This window comes from Phalacrocorax carbo, chromosome 3, assembly GCF_963921805.1.
Source record: "Phalacrocorax carbo chromosome 3, bPhaCar2.1, whole genome shotgun sequence".
NCBI classification, from domain to species: Eukaryota; Metazoa; Chordata; class Aves; order Suliformes; family Phalacrocoracidae; genus Phalacrocorax; species Phalacrocorax carbo.
Genome location: NC_087515.1, coordinates 91,401,213 through 91,425,445, shown reverse-complemented (window position 1 = coordinate 91,425,445; position 24,233 = coordinate 91,401,213). Strand labels below are relative to the sequence as shown.

Here is a 24,233-nt window from a genome sequence, read left to right as displayed (position 1 = left end):
AAAATCTTCACCTTCTCTTTGCTTTTTTCTTGTCTTGATAGTACTAGGATAATAAAATATATTTAACATAGAGATGGACTGAACTTGTAATGCAAAATAAATATGCATAGAAATATATAAAAGAGGTGCTAGAAACTACCTCTATGCCATCCACAAGAAACTGCAGAGGATATAAACTCAATTTACCTCAATTACCTCTTTGCAGCTCACCTTTAGACACCTCACAGTCAGCCCATCACTTCTCCAAGCAGGTAGCACAAGCTACTTGGTGCAGCTCCTGCCTAACATTAGCGTGCCTTCCCCCAAGGAATTCATCACCACCAGTTCAACTGGTTATCCTTCCCTGTTTAGAGTTAAATCATCACACTAACACTCGTGGGTAGCAATCATCATAGACTTGCCAATAGCAGGTCAAGCGATTTTTTACAAGAATGTTAGTTTACAAGAACAGCATTTGCTCATGTACATGGAAACAAAACAAATAAAGAAACATGACCTGACCAGCTCGTGAAGGGCTTGCAGCGCCTTCAGAACAGGAACAAACAGATATTACCAAACAACTGGCAGCCTGGAGGAGTGTGTTCTGGCAGCAGAGCTACTTGCTTCAGAAAGAGGGTCAGAGAAAGAGAGGAACAAGTCCTAGCTGAAAGGAATTTATATATAGCTGATCCCAGAAAAGCTACAGGCTGGAACAGGCAACTGGAAGAAGAGACTTCCAGATTCTCCTTCAGGACATGACCATAAATTTACTGCATAGCTGTAGACTAACCAACTTATTATCTGTGTGTTGACAGCCACCACCTGGAAGTTAGATAACAGTTCACAGTTATTGTACTTCACAAATATAGCGAGGCTTAATTGTTAACATTGCTAAGCACAGAGGTAAAGTTCAGATTAAAAAGTTCACTACCACTCAGTACATACAGATGGAGAGAAGAGATAACACGTTAACTCTATTTGCTGAAGCGGTGCAATATAATTCAATTGTATAACCACAAACAAATCAAATGAAGAGTCACAGCTACGCACACGTGCAAGCACACGTATTCTTCAGCCCTGATGCTATCAGCTGTTTGTGTAGATGTGATCCTGAAATCCCCGCTGCGTTCATAGCCTTACAGCTCAATTCCATCTTTGCAGTATGCATGAACACGAGGAGTGTGTCTTGTAAACATCTTAAAACACACACAGTAGGAAAAGGACTAAGATTCTGCATATTTTTCCCTTCTGTTGGAATAAAGGCAGCATATAGAAAGCAGGATAAACAAAAATATCTGGATGTGTGCATAAGGACCTTACAAGACAACTTTATGCTTAATACGTTAATATATTTTTCTCTTTGCTAATGTATTAGTTGTTGTTCCAGATGTTGCATCTCCTGATGGCACGAGCACAGTTCTCACAATGAAGTGCTGTGCTGCCATCAGTGACATTTAGCAGCAGTGGTAGGGTCCCCTACAGAACAAACCTATGACATCAGGCAAAAAAACAGCCCTAGAGGCTCAGTCACACTGCAAGGCAGTCACATCTTATGAATCACCATGACTAAAGAGAGCTGAGCAGGAGCAGGTAGCTTGTATTCTCCATGCAGTTCTCACCACCTCTTCACCTACCGTACAGGGATTATAGCCAGGCTCATATAGCAGATTGTCGTGGTTTAGCCCCAGTCAGCAACTAAGCACCACGCAGCCGCTCGCTCACTCCCCCCACCCCAGTGGGATGGAGGAGCAAATCGGAAGAGCAAAAGTAAGAAAACTCATGGGTTGACATAAAAACAGTTTAATAATTAGAATATAATAATAGGAATAATAAAAAATGGGTGGGGGACAGCAGGTGATGCAACCACTCACCACCCACCAACTGATGCTGCCGGTCCCTGAGCCACGATTGCTGCTTCCCCCCGCCAACTCCCCCCAGTTAATATACTGGGCATGACGTCATACGATATGGAATATCCCTTTGGCCAGTTTGGGTCGACTGTCTTAGCTGTGCCCCCTCCCCTCCTGGCTTCTTGTGCACCCAGCACAGAGCATGGGAAGCTGGAAAAGTCCTTGACTCTCTGTAAGCACTGTTCAGCAACAGCTAAAACATCAATGTGTTATCAACATTATTCTCATACTAAATCCAAAGCACAGCACTATACCAGCTACAGTGAAGAGAATTAATTCTACCCCAGCCAAAACCATGACACAGACACAGCTGCTGTGCTTAAAGCAAAGGCACCCTGCATCCTCCCACCTCAAACTGCATAACCTATGAGACAGACAGCTATTTCCTTGTAGTCAGGGTTCGCTGGCTGACAAATGTACGTGACATATTCCTGCAGAATTACAGGATGGTAAAATGACTAGATGATGAAGAAAGATTCATCTTTTACTTTAATGGCACCTCAGTCTGAGGAGACAGATATTATAAATGGTTTACCACTGTGAGAAATTAGTTGAGAATCCAGTCTCAGGTGTTGCATTCTCTGTATCTTCCTGGAATAAACTTTTAAGGGATAGGGAGGAAAAAAAAAAAGGCAAGAAATCTGAAAGTATTGAGAGCCATAAAATAAGCTTTTGGGTCAATTTTCCCTGCTTACTTTCTTCTTTGAGAGTATTTCATTAAAATTATGATTTTTTTATTAGGAGAGGAGAGAGAGCTGACTTTTAGCTTTCCCCCAGTGGTACATTATTACTTCAGAACAGACGCAGTGGGCCTGTTTAAGTGTGCTCTTATACAAACTTGCTTTTCATCCGTTTGTTTGTTTGTTTGTTTGCTTCTCTGTTTTTCATGTGTGCGATATCCTTCATGCAAATAAAATAAGAAAAAAAAACAAAAACAAAAATCCAAACCATAGCCAGGCTTTTAACAGGTTCATTCCTTTCGTTACCTGAAAAGCTCATGCAACATTTGAAAGAATTGGCCCCTAATATTAAAACCATGTATTTTAAATCAATTTTATAGAACAGTTAAACAACTCATTTAAAATGAGATCAAGGGGGAGAGTGTGGTTATCTGTTCTGAACCGTCACTTGACTGAGACCACATGATCTTCCTGGATCATATTTCCCCTCAAAACCTTTAGCTGCGGTTGAACGAGAACACTGTTCTCCCACTCTGTGAAATTACTGATCCTATAGAGGGGCTTGATTTTTATTAGATTTTACCAGTGAAAAGCATCCTAAAAGAAGAGTCACCCAAAGACAATGCACTCGCACAAAACTTATGCTTTTCACAAACTCATGGTGTTCCCATGAAAACACGAGCCAAGAAGTTCTTCTCCCTCTTTGTCAAGGTTGCAACGTGCAAATTCAGGCACCTTCATGTGCTCTGAACAGAGCTGGAGAAGACCCAGCCAAAGCAGGCACCAGAGCCTGGAGAGAACTCCACCAACCAGTCCTCAGGACCCCACTACAGGATCTTCACTCTCCCTTGACTCGATTGCTTAACTCTTTACTGCCTATAACAGCAGCTTACTCACACAGCACCTGCTCCAAGGCCCAATTTCAGGTTTCAGGCTCTAGCTGAAATCTATACACATTGCATCAAAACAGAAAACTGTTAGCATCTCAGTCACAAGAATTACAGGAAATAAAATGTGTTTTAAGGAACACCTTGAGAAACTTGGGTAAATTCTTCAAGGCCAACCTACAGAGCAGAGTTTCAACTTGTATTAGCATTTGTGTTACTGCTAATCCTTACCTGAAGCCTGAAGGTATTTTCTCATTTTATTCAGGTGATGACAGAGAAAAAAGAGGAAAAAAGACAGTCCACGCTAAAGAAATAGCATTCTATCCATGCTTCTGTATGTGCCAGAATCTTTGTTGGAAGAAGGAAGATAGCTCACCTGAGGAGCAGCTTCATCTCCAGGAGGTTCTTGTTTCTTCACACCCAACTCTCTTCCTTCAGGCAAAGCCTTCAACGCTCCTAGTGCTGCAGTGCTAGTGCAACATGACTCCATGCAGGTATCTGAAAAGCAGCTACAAATATGGTATTTTTTTCTTGCCGTGATATACACCATAGTGCAGGAAATATTTGCTTAAAAAGTAAAAACTTTCTAGATGAAGTTTGTCCCAGTCACCACTCTCCCATCCAAGACAAATCTCATAAAAGCCATTAGAGGGACTCCCCGAAATCACAGAATTCCTTTGCTGCACCATACTAAAAACTTTTTCATTTTTGCGTGTGAATTTGTTGGCCTTCCACAACTAATAAGCCCTTTCTCAAGGTTAGATACCTAAAACAACACTACAAAAACAGTCCTTTCCCTCTCAGCATTTCTGAGGTCTGCCACAGCTAGAATCATGACTGGAGGGACTCACCTTTTGGATACCTCATCAACATCTCACTTGACCAGGGTCAAGCACATCAGATGTTACAGAAGGAAGAATTTTCCCTTCAGTTTAACTAACAGGCTCTTTTGTGTACTTTTACAGATTTTTCTTGGAGTACAATGGCTGGAATCCATTCCGAGATCATTTGATACCTTCATTAACCAGTTTCCTGGTACTGCAAAGATCTAAAAGACCTTGTCATTCTCTGATGGCATCATGCAAGTCATGGGTTAAGGGTTAAGCTTACTTTATTCCAATATAAAACTTTTACCTTTATATTTAGAAAAAAATCTAATAATTCAGTGTTCTCTTCTGACTTAAGTTGTCATCACATTAGAGCAAGCAATTCCTCAGGCAAGGGAGAGTTCATATTGCCAAGGGGCTGCAGAACATCATTCCAATAATAGTACAATCAATGAACATCTCAAGTTGACTACTGTTGAGAGAGCTCAAGGAGTCACTTTCTATAATATCAATTCCTCATTGTAAGCATAAAAAGTAAAAAGTGAGGGGAGAGGGGGAACATAAAATCATTTAAAGTGCAAAAACATTCGGTTCCATAATTTCACCATAGCAGAAAACTACAGTAGAGCCTTTGTAAATACATTCATTTTAAAGTCTCTAACAGAAATTTCCAGTTGCCACCTGTAAATGACTTACTGATCGGGGGCAGGGGGATTCAGTTAAAATGCGTATGGTAGGAAGGTATCATCAACCACAGGTTAAATTAGCAATTCAGTAATTTTTTGTCGATGCTTTGCCATGAAAAGTTGCAAGATCAGTGCTTATACAGAGATTCCATTCAATGATACTCTACAGTCAATTTATTCACTAAACCCAGCTTCCCTTCTTAGGGAACAAAGGCAGTTATGGGTTCTCTCTAATTGACTGAAGTCACCTACTTCTCCTGCATTTACATTTCAATACACAACGCACAAAAGTTATATAGTCTTCAAATGCCTTGACACAGTGCCTATAATAGCAAGTGCCAAAGACACTGCAGTGATATCAAAATATTAGATGTAGTTTTGTCTCCATTTTAATGTGAAAATATTTTCAAGTTCTACTTATCTCCCCAGTTTTTGAAAAGTGAGTGAATTTTGAGATAACGAATGACGAAGGAGAAAAGACAAAATGCTTACTGTTGTTCAAGAAACGTGCTTTGGATGTCGGTTGGTTTGTCTTTGATATGTAACAAATGTTCCACTAGAAGCCTTTTGTTAGCTTTGTATTTCTTAAGCCAGCTAGCTATAATACCTACATCTCCTTGAAATTATATACCAATATGCTAAACATTGTTTTCAGTGCAAACTCTGAGGTGTTGCTTTATGTTTTTTAGGACCCGGGAATTCCACCCTTGACTTTAGAACAAGTTTTGTTAGAGACACTGTTTTGGTGCAAGTTAAAGGAGCTCACAAGCCCAGAACGACAAGACATTCTTTCAGCTAATTGAGGGAAGATGGAATTAACATTTAGCGTTACACGAAAGGCCACAAACTCGGGCATCTGAGCTACAAAATGCCAGATTTTTCATGTTAATGCAAAGTTAACATATGCACTAGGTGGTTGAATTTCTGGATGCTGTTGCCTAAACCCTGAATATTTTCCTCACGCAGACTGGATGCAAAAGAGGAGTCGCACAACTAAAAGGTGATGTCACTTTATATGCAAAGTTTGGGTATGGGTACCTAATGATAACAACTTAAACTATAATTTCAGCGTGTTGCTACTTCACGTAAAAACAATTTCAGCAAGTTTTGATACCTAGAAAAACCTCCTTGTGGGATTTTTGTTCTTCTAGGAAAAATAACCAGAAAAAATCAGACTATGAATATTCTCTCAGCTGACATATGTAAGATCTCTAGCCACATTAATGGTAATATTTTTATCTTCCTATACAGCTATTAATAGATATACTTATTTCTTTGGCCTTAGGAATTCTGATAGACTAAACCAAAAAAATAGGATTGTAAAAAAAAAAAAAGTGACATCTTTTTGAAGGAGGTTATATGAAACTCCCTTAAGAGAAAATCCCAGTGTATTATCCACAGGCACGTTCCCAAAGATCATTAAAACCAGTGGGCACCCACTTACCACTGAATGAGGTGAGCTGCAAGTCTCAACTTGTTTCACTAAATGAATAGTGATCTACTACTATATAGTAAACAGAGATAAACAGAATTGTTTAGGTTTTAAAACTCCTAAAATAAACCTAAATATTTTTCCAGAAGGTATCTGGTAAAATAACACCCATGGTGAATGTGGACATACTGGAGAGCCCAGCAAAGAATGACAAGGTAACTGGAGCATTGACATATGAGGACAGGCTGAGAGGTGGGACTGTTCAGCCTGCAGAAGAGATGGCTCAGGGGGATCTTACACCGTGCATAAGTACCTGATGGAGGGGCAGGGAAGAAGACAGGGACAGGCTCTTCTCAGTGGTGCCCAATGACAGGACAAGAATCAAGGAAGGGCATAAACTGAAATACAGGAAATTCTATTTAAATATAAAAATGCCCTTTGTCCATCCTCATGGTAAAACACTTGAAGAGGTTGCCCATCTTTCAGAATCTCTGTCCTTGGGGATACTCAAAACCTGATTCGACAGGGCCTAGGAAGCCTGCTCTGGCTGAGCCTGCTTGAGCGGCGTGAGGGTAGACTGGGCAGTCTCCAGGGGTTGCTTTCAATCTTGATGATAACGCAATCATGAAGTCGATATAAAAGAAAATATATATTGACCTCACATTAATACTGGAAAATGATAGGTTTTGATCAAAGCAAAGTATGAGGCGGGTAGTCTTTAATCTCTCTGTTAAGGACTTGGATGCAGGACTTGAAAGAATACCAATTGAACTGGGAGGAACTGCTGACACTCTCGAGGGCAGAGAGGCCCTCAAGAGATGTCTGGACAGATGGAGAGCTGGGCAATCACGAACTGCATGAAGTTTAACAAGGGCAAGTGCCAGATTTTACACCTGGGGCACAGCGACCCTGGATGTCCATACAAACTGGGGAACGAGAGGCTGGAGAGCAGCTCTGCAGAGAGACACCTGAGGGTTCCCGTCAATGGCAAGTTGAAACTGAGCCGACAGCATGCTCTGGCAGCCACGAGGGCCAACCATGTCCTGTGGTGCACCAAGCCCTGCATTGCAGCTGGTCAAGGGAGGTGATTGTCCCGCTCTGCTCTGCGCTGGTGCGGCCTCACCTCGAGCACTGTGAGCAGTTTTGGGCGCCACAGTATGTTGAGGATATAAAGCTGCTAGAGAGTGTCCAGACGAGGGCCACAAAGTTGGTGAAGGGTTTAGAGGGGAAGCCATATGAGGAGCAGCTAAAGTCACTTGGTTTGTTCAGCCTAGAAAAGAGGAGACTGAAGGGAGACCTCATCACAGTCTGCAGCTTCCTCACAAGGGGAAGAGGAGGGGCAGGCACTGATCTCTTCTCTCTGGTGACCGATGACAGGACCCAAGGGAATGGCAGGAAGATGTGCCAGGGGACGTTTAGGTTGGAGAGTAGAAGGTTCTTCACCCAGCAGGTGCTGGAGCACTGGAACAGGCTCACCAGGCACCAAGCCTGACAATATTCAAGAAGCACTTGGACAATGCCCTCAGAGACATGGTGTGAATTTTGGGGCCATCCTGTCCAGGGACAGGAGTTAGACTTGATGATCCTTGTGGGTCCCTTCCAGCTCAGGGCATTCTATGATTCTATGATACTGCAAAAAATTTAAATTCTACCTCTTCCACAGAAAGACATTTACATCTGTTAATGCAACTGCCTTGTTTGGGGTTTTGTCTGAGTTTTCATGTGTTCCATAAGTTATCCCCAGTATACATCCAGGGATTTAGAAACTTGTTTTTGTTTCCACTATGATTTGAATTTTAAGTATACTTCAGACATTTTTAAATTCTGTTAATTTCCAAGTTTTAAGGAAGTTAAAGAAAAAGGGAATCTGTAAGTTTACACAGCTGTCTGTGACATATTTTAGCCTTAAGCTGTTTTAACAGTTTAAAAACTGTTCTCAACTTCAGAAAGGCTGTACACTGATCATTCTTCACTTTGTTTTGTGAACATTAAGTATAACCAGGGACAAACCATAAGCACACTGCAGCAATAAACCATGAACTTAAAAGTCATCAAGCTCCTCGGCACTGTGGAAGCATGCATCCTCTTATAATGACAGGAATATTACATTTTGAACAGCATATTCTAATCAATGGGGGGAGGGGAATTAAAATGCAGATTAGCAACTTTACAATATTTTTATATTTGATAACAAATTGGGTTCACACCTGGAAAGGCCCACTTTTAGCTTTTATAGCTATTTCTCACAGTACCTAAGCTTTCTTTTAATTAGAAGGATAGTTTCAGCAGGCCCTAAGGCCCCGCAGTGCAACAAGTAAAGCACTTAATGCAAGTACAGTGAATGAATCACCAGTAGAATTTAATATAGAGTTAAAAGCTACATCTTCCTTTGCCTGCATCACTTCAAGATACCTACAGTTCTTGTTTCACACACAAAAGAAATATTTTAGATTACTCTATAGTTACCTAAAGCATTGGTTATATATAGACAGCACATAAAAGTATACTAACTTTGTGTAAATCAAGATTTTATGGTTTATTGCATTTGTTTACAATTTTTGTGGGGGAGTTTTTGGTGTAGCTTGACCTGAAACTATTAGACATATCTACATAGGTATTTTCAAGATTCTTCTACCACACAGTGATCAATTCTCTACATTCATTTCCCATAGCTCTCTCAATTCCAGTTTTCCAGAGTTCACGAGTACTGACACTACTGAAAAAGCACAAGTTCAAAACACACCTACACAAACAAACAAACTAGACAGAATATTGCAGATAAGGCTAATTTTTTTTCCTTTTTTTTTTTTTTATACATATATAAATTTGTTTAAACCAGGCACAGAGAACTTTGGAACACACAATACTGAAAGCCACCTATGATAATCTTTGAAGGTGTTTGCAAATTCCACAGTCAAGCATTCATCCCTATAGCTTTAACAGTGAATACACAGATCTTTTATTTCCTCTGCACTTCAAGTGAGTTGTACCTTAAACACAGTGGTTCTAAAACTGTACCATGTTTACCAGAATAAGACTAGAGACGAGCTAATTAAGTGCCACCACGTTCTATTCAACTGTGTGCTTTACTTCACAACGGAGCTGACCGCTCAAAGGCCAGTCTCACAACAGTGAAAAAAACCATGCACAACTGAACTGAGAGCAGGCAATGGCAGGGCACTTAGGTACAGCATAGAAGTTCATCGTGTAGCATGACAGTAAAAAGTACTGGCTGCAGCAATCAGAGAACCAGTACTTAAACACATAACTTAAGGATAACTGCATTATCAAACTGTATTTTTACATGAAGTTTAAGCACAAACTTTTTCCAATAGTCCCAATTTGCCAGCAAGCTCTGAAGAAGATACCCCCCCCAACTTTAAAGATGTATAATTCTGCACATTCAATTCCACATTAAATCACAAAATAAGCACTCGCTTTTCAGCGACCTGTGAATTTAACAAAAATCCCTCGCAATTTAAGATTAGTAAACGCATTTCCAATCTACAGCTTCATGTAACATTAATATTAAGTCTTGTTAAAGAAATTCTCTCAAAACATACATACAATATATACTGTGGGTAAAGGACACAGTGAACACATTATTTCCGTTCTCTCTAACAAATACCTAGTGATTATGTGCAGAATTTTAATGCTGATGTTAAAAATTACATAAATCCTGTTCTTCCAGTCCTGTTTTACTTGTAGCAAGAATGAGAACCTCAGAAGTGCACATACAACATGGGCTGTGAAGGGTATGAATTAGTGCTTGTTCCACATAGGTGCTGCTATAGGTCCCTGCGGAGCCCTTTCAACAGTCACAAATTCATCAGGGTTGTCAAAAGCTTCATAGTGGATTAATAAATCTTGAATAGCACACTCCTCAATCTGGAAGGAAAAAAAGAACATGTTTGTCAGTGTCAAGACAACTTGAAGAAACCTCATGTTTGCAGGCCCTGCTCCTCATAGAAAACTTGAGTCACCCCGATATCTGGAAAGTAGAGGAGTCCAGGACAGCTGGTTAATTTTAAGGATCTCCTCCCCCATGCTCAAGAATAGTCCATGCCAACAAACAGGAAGCCAAGCAAGAGTGGCAGGAGGCCTGCATGGACAAAAAAGAGCTGACAAAACTCAAACAAAAAGAAAGCATACAAGAGGTGGAAGCAGAGAAAGGTGACCCAGAAGGAAAACAGAGTCACTGTTTGAGCACACAGGAACAGAATTAGGAAAGTCAAAGCCCATCTGGAGCTGCATCTGACAAGGCATATGAAGGGCAAGAAGGAAGGCTTCTACAGCAGCAAAAAGATTATATGGGCCCACTGTTTAACAACAAAAGACATGGAAAAGGCTGGGTAACTAACAGCCGCCTTCATCTTGGTCTTTAGAAGTAATATCAGCCTTCCACAATCCTAGGCCCCTGAGATCAGAGTTGGCCAATATGCCTACAAGCCCACTCTCAAAAAAAGTCTTTGAGGAGTTGTTGCAACAAGGATTGGTTCCTGAGGACTGGAAGGAAGCAAATGTCATTTCTGCCTTCAAGAAGGGCAAGGAGGATCTGGGTCACTACCTAACAGACATCCTCATCTTGATCCCTAGGAAAGTGGTAGAGCTGAAGTATGGACTAAGAGCTTAAGTGGACAAGCTTGAGTATGTATGACATAAATGGACAGTGAAACGGACTGAAAACTGGCTGAATTGGTGTTCTCAAAGGCTTGTGATCAGTGGCACAAAGTCCAGCTAGAGGCCAGTCACTAGCACCAATACTGAGACTGAGACTAGGGCCAGGACTGTTCAACATCTTCATTAATTACCTGCATGATGGGACAGAGTGCACCCTCAGCAAGGTTGCAGACAATACAAAATTGGAAGGAGTGACTGATACACCAGATGGTTGCACTACCACTCAGAGGGACCCAACCCAAACACACTGGAGAAATGGACTAAGAACCACCTCATGAAATTCAACAAAGGGAAATGTGAAGTCCAGCTCCTGGGAAGAACACACCCAAGCACCAATACACACTGGAGGCCAGCAGGCTGGAAAACAGCTTAGCATAAAAGGATCTGGGGTCCTGGTGGACAAGTTGACTATTAGGCAGCAATGTGCTCATGTGGCAAAGGGTGATGGCCTCCTGTGATCTATGAGGGACAGCATTGCCAGCAGATTGAGATAGGTGACCCTTCCCCTCTACTCAGCACTGGTGAGACACATTTGGAGTGCTGGGTCCACTTCTGGACTCCCCAGTACAAAAGAGACATGGACATACTGGAGACAGTCCAGTGAAGGGACAAAAAAATGATTAAGAGCTTGGAGCATCTGACATATGAGGAGATGCTGAGCATGCTGCAGTTTAGCGTGGAGAAGAGAAGACTTGGGGAGATCTTCTCAAAGTGTAAAAATATCTCATGGGAAGCAATGAAGACAACTGAGCCATGCTCTTCTCAGTGGTGCCCAGTCACAGGAGATGAGGCAATGGGCACAGACTGAAATACAGAAAACAGCATTTAAATATAAAAATCTTTTTTACTGCGAGAGTGGTTATACACTGGAACAGGCTTCCCAGAGAGACCATGGAGTCTCCATCCTTGAAGACATTCAAAAGCTGCCTGGACATGGCTTTGAACAACCTGCTCTAACAGACCCTGCTCTGAGCAGGTGTTTGGATTAGACAATTTCCAGAGGTTCCTTCCAACCTTAACCATTCTCTGATGCTGTGAGTGCATTAATCATGGACTCAGGAGTCAATTTTATTTTAATATAGGCCTACCATATCAAAGAACAATGTGAAGTTATTATTAAATTATATTTAATATCATTATGGAAATGATAATAAGTGTACAAATACATAATTAATCCTAAAAACTAATCTCTGAAATAGCCATTGGAAACTCCTTGTGTTACTTCACAGCTGCAGCAATTTATCAGTTTACCTGGATCAAAGCCAAAGGTTTTTCTCTGCTCCTAATAAGAGCAGCTTCCTGCTGGAGCTCTTCCTCAACAATAGCTGAAAACATGACAGGTGCTGTCACAGGAGAGCTAGCTGGTGATGCTGCTAACCAAGGACTGCAAAAAAAACCAAATGACATTATGAGGCAACATCAAGAACAAGGTCATCACAACACACAGAAAACAAGGTCCAGAGTCTAAGCCACTGTCATACTTACAACTCTCCATCTGTGGAGAATCCAGAATATGGTCTTCCAGACCTGGGCTACTCCTAGTGGCAGCAGGCAATTACAAACGAGTAGGGTTTTTCCAGAAGAAAGGCACTAGGATGTAATGCTGAATTTGTCTTTAAGTGTGATACTGTGTGTGCTGGTTTTGGCTGGGATAGAGTTACTTTTCTTCACAGTAGCTAGGATGGGGCTGTGTTTTGGATTCATGCTGGAAACAGTGTTGATAACACAGGGATGTTTTTGTTATTGCTGAGCAGCACTTACACAGACTCAAGGCCTTTTCTGCCTCTCACCCCACTTGAACAGCGAGGAGTCTGGGGGTGCACAAGGAGTTGGGAGGGGACACAGCCAGGACAGCTGACCCCAACTGAGCAAAGGGATATTCCACACCATATGGTGTCATGCTGAGCATAGAAAGCTGGGGGAAGAAGAAGGAAGAGGGAGACCTTTGGAGTGATGGCGTTTGTCTTCCCAAGTAACCGTTGCATAGGATGGAGCCCTGCTTTCCTGCGGATGGCTGAACCCCTGCCTGCCCATGGGAAGCAGTGAATGAATTCCTTGTTTTGCTTTGCTTGTGTGCATGGCTTTTGCTTTACCTGTTAAACTGTCTTTATCTCAACCCACAAGTTTGGGAGGATATTTTTTCCACTTTTACTCTTTTGATTCTCTCCCCATCCGACTGGGGAGGGGAGTGGGCGAGTGGCTGTGTGATGCTTACCTGCTGTCTGGGATTAAACCATAACACCATGACTAGAGGAAACACCGATGCTCATTTCTGACTACGAGAACTTAATGGATTTTCAGCTTGGGCAGTAGTTCTGGCATTTCCTAACATTTGAGCATTTGAACAAAGGCACTTTTTTTGCTTGTTTGAAAAAGAGTCTTTTTACATGTAGAATTAGCCAATGGAGTTACGCACTAACAGCATCGACTAGAAATGTTTGCAGTTAATATGAAAAGACTATGGCTTCAAGGTAAAAAAACCCAAACAACTGTCCTTTATTCAAATTAAGCATTTCATGTAAAAGAGCCAGTGCTACAATAGCACTAGTAAATTATTTCCTCAAGTGTAAGCCCAGAAATTATGGACTTTGAGGACATATCCTGCAACTACCTCCCACATTCATAAGAATAGCATAAAACTAGAATTAACAGAACTGAAAAAAAAATCCTGAAATATCAGTAGAGTTCCCAACAGGAAGATATTTTATTTAGTTGCAAAATGTTAACCTCTCAACAAAAAGAAGTCACATTTGGTATAATGTATGCCTTAAGAGACAAGTATATTTGTCAGAAAAATCCTACATAAGTAGGAAGAGAGGGACCTATTATCATTATTTAATACCCATCTTTGGGAACTTTTGCGGTTCACAGAATGCTAAAGAAGTGTTACAGGATACTATGAAATGCTGGCAGCCTTTTTTGAATTATTCTATGGCATTGTAAAAACCTCTCAAAGTTGTTGGTATTTCAATAAATCAGTCTCAATTTTCTTTAAGGCTTCGGTAATCCTCTAAGTGGCCACAAACTCTTGGAAAAGAAGGAAAAACTATAGAAAGCTAAGACAATTCCAGTAACTGTTAAGTTCTCTGCCTGGAATATTTTCCCCAGAACACATTTCCAAGGACAACAAGAACCATGATTCCTACCCACTAAGCAATAAAGGCAAGATCTCGAAAAATCTGAAATGCAACATCCATCATCAGAAATGGCATTTAAATGGACCATGCCCAGCTTTTTGTCACAAAACATAATTCTGCCCTCCGAACAGCCAACTACTCAAAGAACGGAACAAACACAAATTTAACTGCTGAGGGAAAAATATATAGATATCTGCAGCAACAGCTGCCAGGACTTCAAAAAGAGACTTTCTGCAGTGTCACTCCCTTGAATCAAACCCAGCAGCTACACCTTCTGCCAGGTCATATTGCTTCTGTGTTTTTCCAGTGGAAAAGCAGAATTCATGTTAGTCAAGATGATCCTTACCCTCTGTTTTCAATAATGATGATCCTATCAGACACTGACAGGACAGCCAGTGGTACACTGTATAGAGAGGAAACCAAAAAGGTGTGGTACGCTCCAAACTGGACATTTCTGGATAACCACTATTCCAGAGCTTTTAAAGAACTGACACAAGAAACATCAGCTCCATGGCAAGAGTGGTCAAATCTGCAGTACTGTTCTCCAGACTGAGTATCTATATAGCTGCAGTTCCTTTATTTTGGCCTCATTAATATGCAATGTTTTTCCCATAAGTGTTGAAGAAGAGTTAAAAATGGAAAAAAATGTAGAAAAATCAGTATCTTGTAAACTTTTTTGCTGTTTTATCTTTGGTAAAAGAAAACTAATGGCAGGTTAGAGAATCCTGTTTTATTTAAGAAAGCTATCAGGTCATGGCAGTAAGTGTGATAAACAAATATAGGAATTCTATAAGAAGCATAAAACAGAAGATTGTGTGAAGTAAAGGCTGTAGTAGCTGTAAGCTGGGATTTTTTCAGCTTGAAGAGAAAAAGGAGAATGCAGGGTGTACCAATCATGATAATTAAGCATGTGGCTGGGAAAAAAACAAAAGTTGTTTCTATTTGAAACTAATACCTTTGACAACGCATACCACAATGGACAAAGCTTATTTGGACAAGCTTTCAGTTCTGGTCTCTTAGGTTCAAGAAAGAATAATCTAATCTGTCATAGATGCAGAGAAGAATTGATACTGAGTCTTCTGCTGAAGATATTCTGAGAGAAGACTGAAAATTATCTCTAACCTTGCAAAGGAAAGAACGACAGAGAATGACTGAACTTCATATAGACAGTATCTGGACTGATTTCTAATATACAAGGACAACCTCCTCCAAACACAAAACCAGATCATTTCAATGTGCCTTAAGTCAAGCAAGCATGGCAGAAGGTTGGCACAAAAGGACAGGCAACTCCACATGAACTTCAAAGTCAAAATGGACACATATAAACAGTGGAAGCAGGGACAGTCTACACCAGAGGAAAATAGAAATATTAATTTCAATGTTCTAAGAGCCAATGCTCAGCTGGAGCCAAAATAACTGAGGACAAAAGGAAGGGCTTCTGTATCAGCAAGAAGAAAAACAAACCAATCAACCACAGAGGTCTCCTTATAACTAGATAATGCTACATGTTATACCCATTTTCAAGAAGGAGGATATGGGGAACTACAGACTAATCAGTCTCACCGCAACCCTGGGGAAGGTTGTGGAGCAAATCCTTCTAGAAGTAATTTCTGAGCACATGTGGGACAAGCAGATGACTGGGAACAGCCAGCATGGATTTATGACACAAGGCAAATTGTGTCTGACCAACCTGATTGCCTTCTGTGATAGGATGACAGACTCTGCAGACAACCAGAGACCAGTGAGTGTCATGTCCTTTGGCTTCAGCAAGGCCTTTGACATGTTCTGTTATCATATCCTTATGCTCAGCCTGAATAATATGGACTGAGTAAATAGACTGCAAGATGGGTGGAAAATGGGCTGGATTGAAGGGCTTCAGGGGTTGTGGATCATCTGTACAAAGTCCAACTGGAAACCAAGTACGAGTGGTGGTCCTCAGGGACTGATACTGGGACCAATCCTGTTTAGCATCTTTGGTAGAATGGATTGCACTCTCAACAAGGCTACAGATGGATGGGGAGCAGGTGGGGAGGGTGCAGCAGTCCACCATCCAGGTGCCAGGCTGCCATTCAGAAAGCCCTCAAGAGGCTGGAAAAATGGGCAACTGAGAACTCATGAATTTCAAAGGCAAGTGCCAAGTCCTGTATTTGGAAGCGAATAGCCCCACACAGCAGTACAGGCCAGGGGCTGACTGGCTAGAAAGCAGCTCTGCAGAGAAGGACCTGCAGAGTCCTGCCTGGCAGCAAGTCAAAGATGAATCCGCAAGTGCCCTTGCAGCAAAGGTGGCCAACTCCATACTGGGCTGAACTAGCAAGAACGTAGCCAGGCAAAGGAAGTGATTCTTCCTCTCTGCTATATTTGTTAGTCTACATACAGAGTATTATACCCAGTTTTGGGCTCCTCAATACAAGAAGGATGCTGTCAGGCTGGAGCAAGTCCAATAGAGGGCCACCAAGATTAGGGGCTGAAGTACAGGACAGGAAGAACTGTGTTTTGTTAATCATAAAAGGCGGCAGCAAAGGGGACATCTCTTTGTTGAAGACATGCTGTCTTCAACTATCTAACTGGGAGCAGAAAAAAAGATTCAGCAAGAATCTTCTTAGAGGTGCACAGTGATAGAATAAGAGGCTAAATACACAAGGTACAAAATAGAAAATCCCAGTTATATGTAAGGAAAAAAAAAAAAACCAAACCTCACTGTGGCAATGATCATACCCTGCAACATGTTGCTCAGACAGGCTGGGTAATCTTCATACTTGCAAGCAGTCACAAGTCAACTGGAGCAGGCCCCCAGCAACATGATCTAGTTTGACTTATTTTGAGCATGAGGCTGAACAAGAGAATCTGAAATATTCTATGATTTCAACAGCAGGCAGCTTTTTAGCTGAAGTGTAGATAAACCAACTTCCAGCTTTTACTGCACTTAAGATAATGACATAATAAAAAGCAGGAAAGAACCAGAGAAAAGGAAGGAAGGAGGAGATGAAGGTAGTTTTTTGCTTGCTGTTTTTTTTAATTAAGAGCATGTTTGTACAACTTACTAAATGCCTTTATTCTGGTGTCATCTCTCAACTTTATCTCTTCTTCCACCTGCTTTAATAATGTTCACTTTCCTGCACAATTGAGAGCAATCGACACCTATCCAGCCCATTTGACAGCTATGCTGTTCTTCCCACTCACAATCCAAAGAACTCACAGCGCTACTATAAATTAATCCAAATAGACTGTTATACTTAACAACCCCGTTTCAGTATAGACAAGAAGTTTTTTAGAAGTCTCACTCTGGAAAGAAACAAACAAATGAACCAAAAACCCCAAACAATCACCAAAAGAACCACCACAACAGAAGTTTCCAAAAACTGGAATTCGTAGTTCCAGGGTCACTGCACACCCTAGTGATCAATTCAAAGGTAAGTTTAAATGCCTGTGTCACTTCCCTCAATTTAAATGTGGCTTTAAAGTGTAAGAAACAGTTATTTTGAAGCTGTTTGTACATACGTACATCTGTGTTTCTTGCTAGCAAGGCACTCAGTCCAGATATTAAATCAACTGCAGATATTTCAACATGCTAGATTAATTCCTCAGCTGGCATCAAAATAACTAGGAGAAATGGAACAGACGGGAAACAGGAAGCTAGCATATACAGAAAAATGGAAAAAAAGCCTCAAAAATATAGAACTTGGAAACCTGGAAGTCTTGAAAATTAAAGACTGATGCACAGACATAAGTGGTTCTGCATGGAAGCAAACCAGCCAAGTATCATCAGTACTGAACCAACGCGATTCACTCAGTTGGCTGAACTTGCCATGACTCCTGCACAGCCACCAAGATGTCCCAGCACTCAGCTCCCCAGTGTTTCCTGTTCATTTGAAGCCAGTTCAGGTCCAGTGCCTCCCTGATCTAATGACTGCTCTCAGAAAAGGAACACAGAGCCTGGTCTCCTGCAGAATCTCTTGGGTTTCGCTGTACCATTTGAGTCATGTACTACTTATTAGCTCATTATTAGCTATGCCAGAACTAGGCCATTCCCACGCGAAGCCACAGAGACTTGTTTCCACTAAGACTCTTCACTGCTCCCTGGAGTAACGCGGCGAAGACAACCCAGGCTGCCACAAAGTTAAGTCATGTCAGGCCTATGTTTTTAGCTTGGACTATGAGCTACACATGCACAGCTGCACAGCATAACTCCCAAGGCTGAGCTGACCCTGGAAACAATGCAGCCACATCCACACAGCCCAGCTTTTGGGCTGATCTGCTTCTGGACTGAAGACAGTTTGCATCTCCACATTCATGACATGGTTCATCTACAGAAAATTTCAGAGTTGCATAAATTGGAAGGTGACAGCATATGGAAGATTGTTTATGCAACCACCAAAAACCCCTCACCCAGAGCCTTAAGCAAATTGTCAGTTTAATTACTGCACAGTTTATCCAAAGAAAAAAGACAAAGCAGGAACAGTAGCCATGTAAGTATCTTCAGTGTCTCACTGGGGAGTCCGACATCAACACACAAGGATTACTTATGCTCTACACACATGCAATTTCCTTTTCTTAAAAAGGAAGGGGTAAGGGTGTGGATACTTAATCTTCACAGAAATAGCCCTTGAATGCCACAGGTAAAAATCAAAGCCTACTGTGACAGGAACTGTACAGCCAAAGAATAAAATTACCTCAAACTAGAAACTCAACTCCTAACTTTCAGATGGATGAACTAGTCACCTAGGCTCTTTATACCTAATAGAGAGAAATAAGCATCTTCAGACACAATTCAAAACAACCTGAAATAGCTCTGGAAGTGCCATCTTTTCCAACTGATTATAGCCAATCTAGGCTCCCAGTAGCTTAATGTATCATTTTCAGACAGCTAACATATTAGGCCTGGATTCAGCTCAAATAATCCACTTTAAGAGTGTGCAGACTGCGTAGACTAGACAGAGCAATGCAAAAGGAAAAGAAATTACTTTATGAAGATCACTGAGCAGGTGTGACAAAGCTAATAATGCCATCCAGTGCAAATTCCCTTAGCACCAGCTCTTGCCATCTCCCATAGGATGAAAAGCTTTATTATTTTGCTCACAACAAAATAACTGTTTTTCTGCAGATTTGTTTCGTGTCCCTGTATCTCCACCCACCACAATAACTTCAGCTTTATCCCTCTGTCCCTGAAGAATGCCCACCAGTCACACACACACTCTCCTAATCCCTCCTCTCTCCTCTAACACCATCCCACACACAATGTAACCATATTTCTACTGTCATTTTGTTCTTTACACACATTCTTCTTCTGTCCTAGGGAAACACCAGCTTCTATACCAGCTGAGCAACCAAGAGGGAGGCCCAGTAGAACTTTCTTTTCCTCAGAGGGGACAATTTTTAGAGGGTGATGGAACAGGAATTCCTAAGAAAAACTGGGAGGTAATGGGTGTCAGGGCTCCCTGTGCACCAGCAGGCTCTGCAAACTCTGCTCCCTCAGCACACCTGTGTAAACTTGAGTCAGGCTGCTATGAACAGGGTTGAGTTGTAAGGAAGAGCTGTGCAAAGGCTCATGGGGGCTCCCCCTCTTTACTCAGGAGCTGCATTTAAGCTCAGTCCCTCAGTCTTAGGCCTTTCTTGAGCTACTCTGCAGCTATGCCCAAGCCCAGCCTTGCTGTTCCTGACCTTGATTTGACTTGCAGGTTTGACCTCAACCCTGCCTCATTCCAACAGACCTGTCTGTGCTCACTGACCATGGCTCGCCCTGGTTTCCATTACAGAGCCTGCCCTGCTCCACTCACTCTGGCACAGTGAGCCTGTGCCCTTGCCAGGGAGGCCACCGCCCAGCTGGTCCTGCTGTCACCCTTGGCTCGCCCACCACTGTGGGGCGGCTGGCCTGTGCTGCTTCCAGACGGCGGATGGGAAAGTCTCTGTGATTTTCAGGCTCCCTGTCTAATAAATGTATTTGAAATGCACAGCATTTGAAGTTACTCTGATGACGGGGGGAAGAAGTGCAGGGGGGTGGTCAACTCAGTCATACAGACCTTCAGGAATAAGGCTGTGATTTCTTTCCTCAGCTTATACCATTATTTTGACCCAAAACAGAGGAGATTTTATTGGAGGTAGCAGGAAGATGCGTAGATAAAACAATTTGACCAAAGAGCAATATTGTCTAATAACTAGACATATCATCCACATGCACCTCAGAACAAGTTATTTTTGTCCTTAGCACTGTAGTCTCCCAGTAATTATAATACATGGATGTAACCAACGCATCAATATTTCAGTAAGCCCTCTTAATCCATGAAAAATTGCACCTAAACAATTAAGTCAGCTTATAAGAAAACTCAGAACAGGAAATGCCAGAACTGTGTTTGAATAAATTGATTTCATCCACTCAGTGGTTACACAGAAATAGTCCTAAGCAAACTCTGTTTCATGCATGCCATATCTGAATGCTAAAGAATATCTAATTTCTAGAGAAGTTAGAAAATACAGATTTATAATTTTTATACATATTTATACAAATGTGTACACATACACACGTATTTTCTTTGGAGCCCGAACTGTTTGTGTCCCTATATACACACGTACATGTGTCCATATATACGGACACAAGCACTTTGAACCTCAAAGAAAATATGAGCAGTGGTATTACATTGCTTTAGACTTCAAGCTTCCTATTCATAGAAGTATTCCATTCATAAAATCTTATTATCAGAATCATTAAAACAATGCTCACAGAATTTTTTTTTTTAATTACAATTTTATCCTTTCTTATTTCACCAGAATTTAAACAGGTTATTGTAGTTCTTGTATAATGGTTGATCAATTAGGAAAAGACTGCTCTCTTACCTTGTGGTGTTTTGGACTAATGAATCCTCAGTTCCTTTATATCCAGCTCTTTTAATAACAGTACCAGGTGAATTATTCGCACTCATACATTTTTCTTCTTCCATTACAAGATCACGGAATGACTTTGGCAAAGTAGAATGTAATGAAGATGACCTTTAAAAAAAAAAAAAAAACAACACCTCATTTTATACTTGCACTTTCCAAGACTCCATATTGTTCCACAATTTAGACAGCAAAGAGGGCCTTTTCAGTTACTGAAAATAAAAACACAATATTACTTAGCTTCTGTATCTCACCGTTATGCCTGCTAGACCCCATTTGCTCAAGTAAGTGACTTTGGGTCAAATAGGTAAATATCAGAAAATAAATACCTATGAGACCAGAACAAGCCAGCAGTACAGAAATTTCATTAGAATAAAAAAAAAGAAAAAAAAACCCACACCACAAAAAAATCCCAAACCCAAAATGCCAAACCCCTCCATGTACTCCCCCCTAACCCACCCTCTTAAAAAGCAATTTTACTTTCATAGACACCTGTCTTAGACAAGCTGTACCTTTTCTAACAGTATTATTCCTTGAAAAGTATCCTCATAGATCACACAATGCTCTACTACCTTTGTTCTAATACTGTTAGTTTACCACCATGAAAGTCAAGTATAGATAATCTTCTTTCCCCAAGATACTGCATGAGGTACTCATACCTGCTGAAGGATCTACAAATCACTTAATCCACAGTGAAATTCATAAAACTGATATCCTTCGTTTTGTTTTACTTAAGTATAATGAACTAGAGCCTGCATATTGTCTTTCAAAAATCAGCCAGTATGAAAATATAACAATTTAGCATTATAGCTATTCTGGAATTCAAGGCAGTTACCATTAATCTTTCCTTTACCCATCAAGGCTTTGGAATTAATTCTTCATGTATTTGTTTACATTTAACTTCACTCAGCATAGCAGTCCCACTCACTGTCAAATATACAAAATACGTGTTGGAAGAATAGCTTTGCTCATTATCTACTCAAAGAAATAAGAGGTCAATTATAAGCACTACTCAAGTAAAACAAGCTTTCTAGACAATGTTAATTGTATAAAATGTGCAGCTACCAAGAGAAGGGAAGCATCTGAAGCCAAAGACTTTCAAACTACATCTATGTGATACACAATTTAAGATAACAAACATGAGGGAATTAAAACATTGCAACCTTGTATCTGAAATCTCACAACAAAAACATTTGAAAGTTTTATATCATGTCTGAACCCCATGCTAGACCACCCAGGCTTAAGTTTGCGGAGGTTTGGTGTTTGTTTGTGTTTATTTTGGTTTATGTGGTCGGTTTTTTTTTGTGTGCGTGTTTTTTTATTTTGTTTTTATTATTGTATAAGCAGCACAGAAGGCATAGAAAGCAGAATGGGAACCTCCGGATGCAGGGGCTCAAAGTCATTCTGCACATCCTCTATTCCTACCACCAGCTGGCACACAACAGTCCATGCAAGTGTTTGACCAGAACTTCCCCAAACTTAGTATACTGAGTAGGCAAATGCTTCCCTTTGGATCTGCTGTCACAGAAACTTCTGCTGCTGCTAACAATTTAAATCACCTACCCTGCAACACAGCACCAAAAAAACCCCACCCACCCCAAAGCACACACCACCACCCCACCACCACCCCCACAACAAACCCGAACAACAAAAAAAACCACCTTCAACTCTGCGTCTTTCTCAGCTTGTGAACATATCCAGAACAATTACCAGTGGCTTAAAATGGTTCAGCTTGAACTGGTAAACATTTTCCCAACAGTAACAACTCTACATTTCAGCTTGTTCTGCCTGATACATTGTCATTTCTATCTAATTCGTAGCCTTAGAAACACAAATTTATACTTTTTTTCAAAAAAGTGGAATATTACTAAGTTGCTCTAAGCTGTAACTGCAAAACATCAAAGCATGAAGTTCCAAAACAGCTGCTGATGTTTCAGTATTAGCTGGAATACTGACAAACTGATAATCTAGACATTAAAATACACACTTGTTAATTCTCAAGAGCGACTTCAAATTTCCTTATGCCTCCACTCTTGAAGAGCCATGGGCTCTCCTGAGCTTAAAAACAAAAACCAAACAAACAAAAAACAAAAAAAAAAACATCAAGAAAACCACAAACAACCAAAACCCCCAAACCGAACCATACAACAAAACCCTCTCCCTTGATCAAAGCAGGTTTGCAGAACTAATAAAGTTAACACCTAGCTTCTTGCATTAGTACCTGCGAAGTATTACTAGTGTGATTTTTCCCCCCCCCCCATCCCTTCTAATTTCCACTTCTCTTCAAAGGAGGAAACATAGGTTCAGTCCCTCAAAAACTATGAAACTGGAGGTTTCTTTTGGTGGAAAAGGTAGGACATTGTGTGTGATAGACTCTGCCTTTTAGTCAACTAAAAAAAAGAGCCGGAAGGTCCCACACCCTTCTGGCAAGTGTGCTCACTGCACATCCAAGATGAATATCTTATTTCGTTGGAACATGAGTTCTATGGGTTTGACTACATTGCATGCATGGAAAGCTCAATCTATTGCCAAATGTACTCTAATAGTCCACTGTGAATTTACAGAATATAACTTTGCAAATATAATATTAGAGCAGATGAGTAACACCATTCTACTTTACATACAAAAATACTTTGACCAACTAGCAGTGACAAAGAAATAATTGATGGCTTGCCTAAAGCAACTTAAAAGTTTATTCAACAAATGCTCTCTTCCAGCAGCTAGGCATAATTTTAAATATTCATATACCTCCCACTGGTTCTTTGCTTGAACTCCTGAGCTACCCGCATTTTCCAGATCAGCAGCCAGAGGAACGCTGCAGAGGAACGTACAGAATCACGCGTGGTGACCACATGAGCGTTAGAATGGATTCCATCCTCCTGAAGTATACCCTGGCCTTTCCACTTAAGATGGTTTGTGTAATACAGTAGAGCCCATCTACTTTCAAAACTGTTTAATCAGAACCTTAAGAGCACAATATACTTTCTAGAGACAGTTATCTAAGCATATTTAAAAAGTCACTCCAATCTTGCTTTTTAAATGCAAGGAAGAGTTCACAGGCAGTTCATAGTTTAAAATTAAATAACACCCAACAAGTGTTATCTATCAGAGAGCAGACGAATAGCATGCCTACTCAAACTATTCA

At 40.8% G+C, this 24,233-nt stretch overlaps 1 protein-coding gene across 5 annotated transcripts in view; it reads right to left on the bottom strand.

Annotated features, from left to right (window-relative positions):
* Window positions 1-6,291: 6,291 nt before the first annotated feature.
* Window positions 6,292-24,233, bottom strand: part of IBTK (inhibitor of Bruton tyrosine kinase) — a 63,593-nt gene continuing 45,651 nt past the window's right edge. For 3 of the 5 annotated variants that reach the window (XM_064447735.1, XM_064447737.1, XM_064447736.1), the window contains exons 26-28: window positions 21,047-21,199; window positions 12,333-12,465; window positions 6,292-10,289 (exon numbers count right to left, since the gene is read on the bottom strand). In XM_064447735.1, the coding sequence (XP_064303805.1) occupies window positions 10,164-10,289; window positions 12,333-12,465; window positions 21,047-21,199 (412 nt within the window). In that variant the 3' untranslated portion in view covers window positions 6,292-10,163. The other 2 variants (XM_064447739.1, XM_064447738.1) reach the window with 2 other exon arrangements.